The 4,769-nt window shown below is 68.6% G+C and overlaps 1 protein-coding gene across 1 annotated transcript; it reads right to left on the reverse strand.

The window, feature by feature from the left end:
* Positions 1-482: 482 nt before the first annotated feature.
* On the reverse strand, positions 483-1,379 carry EMIHUDRAFT_368192 (hypothetical protein). Its single transcript, XM_005775704.1, has 4 exons — positions 1,221-1,379; positions 1,044-1,143; positions 931-963; positions 483-856 (listed from the first exon to the last, which is right to left on the reverse strand). The coding sequence occupies exons 2-4, from the start codon at positions 1,050-1,052 to the stop codon at positions 731-733; spliced, it is 168 nt and encodes a 55-aa protein (XP_005775761.1). The 5' UTR covers positions 1,053-1,143; positions 1,221-1,379; the 3' UTR covers positions 483-730.
* Between the last annotated feature and the right edge of the window lie 3,390 nt (positions 1,380-4,769).

Here is a 4,769-nt window from a genome sequence, read left to right on the forward strand (position 1 = left end):
ACGTCGCGGCAGGCCGCCCCCGCCGCCGCGCGGATGTCGGCCTCGCTCGCGCCCGACGCTGCGGCGCTGCTGCGCGCCGCCTCGATCGCCGCCGCCCGCAGCTGCGGCTTGAAGGTGGAGCGCTCCGCGGCGGGCCGCGCCTGCCGGAGCTGCGCCTCGAGCGCCCGCACCGCGGCGGCGGCGGCGGTGACGAGGGCGGGGTGCTCGCGGCGCACGCGCTGCTCCCGCTCGCGGGCGACCTCCAGGTTCACGTCGCGGCAGGCCGCCCCCGCCGCCGCGCGGATGTCGGCTTTGCTCGCGCCCGCCGCTGCGGCGCTGCTGCGCGCCGCCTCGATCGCCGCCGCCCGCAGCTGCGGCTTGAAGGTGGAGCGCTCCGCGGCGGGGTGATGCTGCCGGAGCAGCACCTCTCGCGCCCGCACCGCGGCGGCGGCGGCGGTGACGAGGGCGGGGTGCTCGCGGCGCACGCGCTGCTCCCGCTCGCGGGCCGCGCAGCCCCCCCGCACATCACCACGGGTGAGGTGCCGGCAAAGGGAGAGGGAGGCGGACAGGTACGCTCCGATCGGCGCGCGGAGCTGCGGCGCGCTGCCGAGCTCCTCCCGCAGCGGCTTCAGCCGCCGGTCGAATTCGGCGGTCGTCAGCGAGGCGCGCTGGCCCGCCAGCTCCCTCAGGCGGGCCAGTGCTGCCGTCGGAGCGGCGGTCCCGAGCGCAGACGCCGCTGCGGTGAGGGCGCTCAGTGCTTCGGAGGCGTGTGCGACGTAATCGCGGAGCGGGCGCGAGGGCTCCGGCAGCGGCACGTGCAGCAGCCCGCCGGCTCGGTCGCGCGCGGCGTCGGCGGGCGGATCGGCGAGGGTGTACGGCACGCCGATGGCGTCGGCCATCGGCGGGCTCCACGCCCGCAGCGAGACCCACACTCGCTCCCCCTCGTCGCAGATCTCGAACGAGCGAACGCCCGGTGCGAAGAGGGTCAGCGGCCCCTCCTCTCGGATCTCTGCGCACCAGCGCTCCGCACGCTGCTGTGAGACAGCGAGCGGTTCGTCGAGTAGGTGCGGCATCGCGTGGATGGCGTCTGGCGCAGCGACGCCGGGGTCGCTGCCGCGCACCACCTCCAGCACAACAGCGGCGAGGCTTTGCTGCGAGTTGAAGGCGCGCCTATAGGCGTCGCCGTTTGCTGCCTGTCGGCAGCGTTAGGGTGTGTGGGGAGGGGCGGTGTGGGCGAGTAGGTGCGGCGCCGCTTCCAGCGCCCGTCGAGGTCGAGGAGCCAGAAAACGGCGGTGCCTGCGAGGGACGGCGGGACAAGACCGCCTCGGTGACACTAGTGCGTTAGTAGTAGAGAGTTGTGCATGTGTGTCGAGCGGCGAGTCACAAGTCTCTTATTGATTTGCGAGTCTAGTTTTGCGTGGGCGGCCGGAGTCACTACACTCACCGGAGAACCACGCGTTGAGCGCGCCGCCCGCCACAAACAGGCTCCCCATCTTTTCGATGCGCTCGAGGTTGTTGTTCCACACATACCACGCGTAGCGATCGCGCTGCTCCGACGTTGGCGCGTGCGGAGCGGTCTGAGCGGTGAGCGCAAACTCGGCGCCGTAGTAGCAAGGGATCATCGATCGCACAAGCTCCACAAGCCACAGGGGCCAGGCCAGCACGCGGAGGCGCGCCCCGCACCAGATGAGAGCGCGCAGAAAGTTGGCCTGCGTGCGGGGCGGAAGGCAGCGGGTTCTAGTAGAGGTGTCCCGTCCGAGACGCGTCGAATTTGTACGCCGGTGCAGGGAGGCCGTGCGCGCGCCTCGGTGCACTCGTCGAAGCGGGGATCACTCTTGACAGCGACAAGCAGCTGGAAGAATCCGGCGCGGGCCAGCATGGCCCGCACGAGCTGCATCGACAGCAGGACAGCGAGGGCGGAGCAGCCGAGCGCGGCCTCCCTGTGCGATGAGCAGAGAACGCGCTTGAGCCACCCAACGCCGCTGACGTCGGCAACGAAGAGCAGTGTCAGGATTGAGCAGAGGCACACCATGACCGTCAGAAGCACAGCGCCGTCCTGGACGCTCTCTGCCAGCCGCCACATCTCCAGCATCTCGCTCGCGTCCGTGGTGACATCGGACGCGTCCCCATGCTTCTCTGCCCGAAGCCGCGCCCGCTGGCTGCGAATCACCTGCGTCAGCGCGGCGTCCTCGCCCTCCCCTGCTGGGATGCCCTCGCACAGCTTCGAAAAATTCTCGCGCAGCGCCCGCTTCCCGTCCTCTGTCAGCGCGACTCCCTCCTCGAAGTCGCCGCCCGCATCCTCCTCATCGTCGTCGTCCTGCTCGCTGTCCGAGCCATCGCCCTGCTCGCTTCCCGCCTCAGAGAGCTCGTCGAAGGTGGCGCCGGCAGCAGCAAGCCCGCCCGCAGCGAGGTTGGCCAGGCCCGCCGGCGGCAGCGGCGGCACCACGGCAGCAGCAGCCTGCGGCAGCGGCGGCGCGGCAGCAGCAGCCGGTTTAGCCGCCGCGCCCGCGCTGTCGCCCGTCGAGAGCGGTGGAGCCGGCAGCTCTGTGCCAACGTCGGCGTGTGCGGCATCGGCCATGGCCGCACCCGGTTGGCTGGCGTCTGTAACCAGCAGCATCACAGGCATCGCCGCCGCCGCCGCGCGAGACGGCATGGCATCCGCGCCTCTCGCCACCTTGAGCGTCGTTTCAGGCTGCTTGGCGGCGGCGGCGGGCGACATACTGACACGGCCGCGCTTTTCTGCAGGCATGACGCAGCAGTTTTGCGACGCAGATCGGCGAGGCCTGTCGAATTTTTTTGGCGCGCCGTCTTGATCAATGAAAAAAGAAAAGCGAATCCTATTCTCTCCGGATAGGATCTTCAGAAGAATTCGCAAGCCTCTCACTCGTGTCCCTTAGACTGGGAGACTCATGCCGAAAAGAGAATTTTACAACAAAACTCCTCCCTCGCAAAAAAATAGGTGCCTCGGTTAATCTGGGAAAGAAGATTAGTTTTTTTAGTGGGGATCTGGCCAGCGGAGCGCCCAAGGCGAAGCCCCATGGGGGTGGAGCGGCAAGGCCGCTTCCGAGATCTGCTGGCGGCCAACGAGGAGTACTCGGGCCGGGGCCGGGCTTTCATCGACGAAGTGAGGGAGTGGCCAGCGGTGGCGAGAGCAATGACGACGCTGGCTCTCCCCTCGACTCGGGTGTCCAGAGAGGCGGTGCAGGCCGCTCGACAGACGGCAATCGAGGCCGTGCGGGTGAGGGGGGCCGAGGACCGAGTGAGGACCCGGGCGATCGACGAGGCAGCGTCCCTACTAGTGAAGCTGATAGGGGTAGAGGCCGAGATCGACCTCCAGCCGCGCCGTCGAGAGGTGATGCAGGCTGCCAATGAATGGTTTACGATCAGGCGGGGGGGTCTACTCAAGTGGCCTGTGCGAGTGATCGGCACACCCGCTGGTGTCCGAGATGGGGCCTCCGGCTGGAGGCCATCAGATAGCGGCCCACACGCTTGTGGGTTCGCGCGAAAATTGAATCGAAAGGAGGCAAAACGCCCACACCGCAAGCCGCAGAAAACTAGAGCACCCGCACCAGCGAGAGAGGGCACACAGGCCACCAAGCCGCCGCGAGGACAGAGGCGCGAGCGCGAGAGAATCAGCAGCGCGTGCGACGCCAGCCACGAACATTACACGAGAGCCGACAGCCATAGGCGCAGTGCGATGCGACACTGCGATGCGATGGGACATGGAGATGTGAGGGGCAGGGTGACAGCGCAGAAGCAGCAGAGAGAATAGGGCACGAGTACCACGGCGACCGGGATGTAGGCGGCAAGGAACGGCGACGGACGAGCGGGGGCGAGGCGGCGGCGGCGCGACAGGAACCAACGAGGAAAGAAAAAGAAGACACGGGCGCGGTGATTGTTTTGCCGGGCGCGGTGATTATGAACCGGTCGCCCTATCTGGTTTTGTTTTGTGCCCGCTGGCCGCCAAATTGTGGAATTCGGTCGGGGTGACCTAGATTCGAGGGCGTGCACAGGGGCGTGCAGGCCCGCTCCGTCGCCTATCCCGCCTCTTCACTCTCGAGCATCGCCGTCCGAGCCGCCGTTCACTTCTGCCCGCACATCTCGTCACTCCTCACCTCACACCTCAACGTCCGGCATGTGTTCTCACGCGTTCTCGGCGGGCGATTCCCATGATGTGCACACTCAGAGGAGAGCGTGGTGGCGGAGAGACCTGCCGTGACGCCTTGGACACCTGCCCGCGACAGGCGCCAGCGTCAACCATGGCCTGGGACCTCCTCTACGCGCTCACGGGGCAGAGCAAGAGCAAGCCCTCTCCGCCGATCGGCCGCGACTTTGCGCCGCGCCGAACGCAGCCGGCGCCGCCGCAGCACGCCGCGCCCAGCGCCGAGGGGCTTGCGGCGCTCGAGGCGGCGGCTGCCCGCAGTGGTCCTCAGGCAGCGGCGTCAAACGGGGCTGAGGGTACCTCCGCCGGAGTGGATGCGCCGATCGGGGCGCGCTTTTACCGCTCGGAGGAGATCTCCGGCAGCTGGGCCCTTGCTCCTCGCGGCGTGTCGCGCTCGCTGCCCGACGCGGCGGAGACGGCGGCGATCGGCTCGATCACCTCGCACGGCTCCAAGTGGGACAGCAAGGGCAAGCACACCGAGATCAACCAGGACCGAGGATGCGTGGTGACGCCCTTCGCCGGCGACGAGACCGCGCTCCTCGCGTGCGTGGTCGACGGCCACGGGCCTCAGGGGGAGCAGGTCGAGTCCCCGCCCCCCCACCCTCCTCTCCGCGGCCATGCCCCCTCT

Source organism: Emiliania huxleyi (genome assembly GCF_000372725.1).
Source record: "Emiliania huxleyi CCMP1516 unplaced genomic scaffold EMIHUscaffold_296, whole genome shotgun sequence".
NCBI lineage: Eukaryota > Haptophyta > Isochrysidales > Noelaerhabdaceae > Emiliania > Emiliania huxleyi.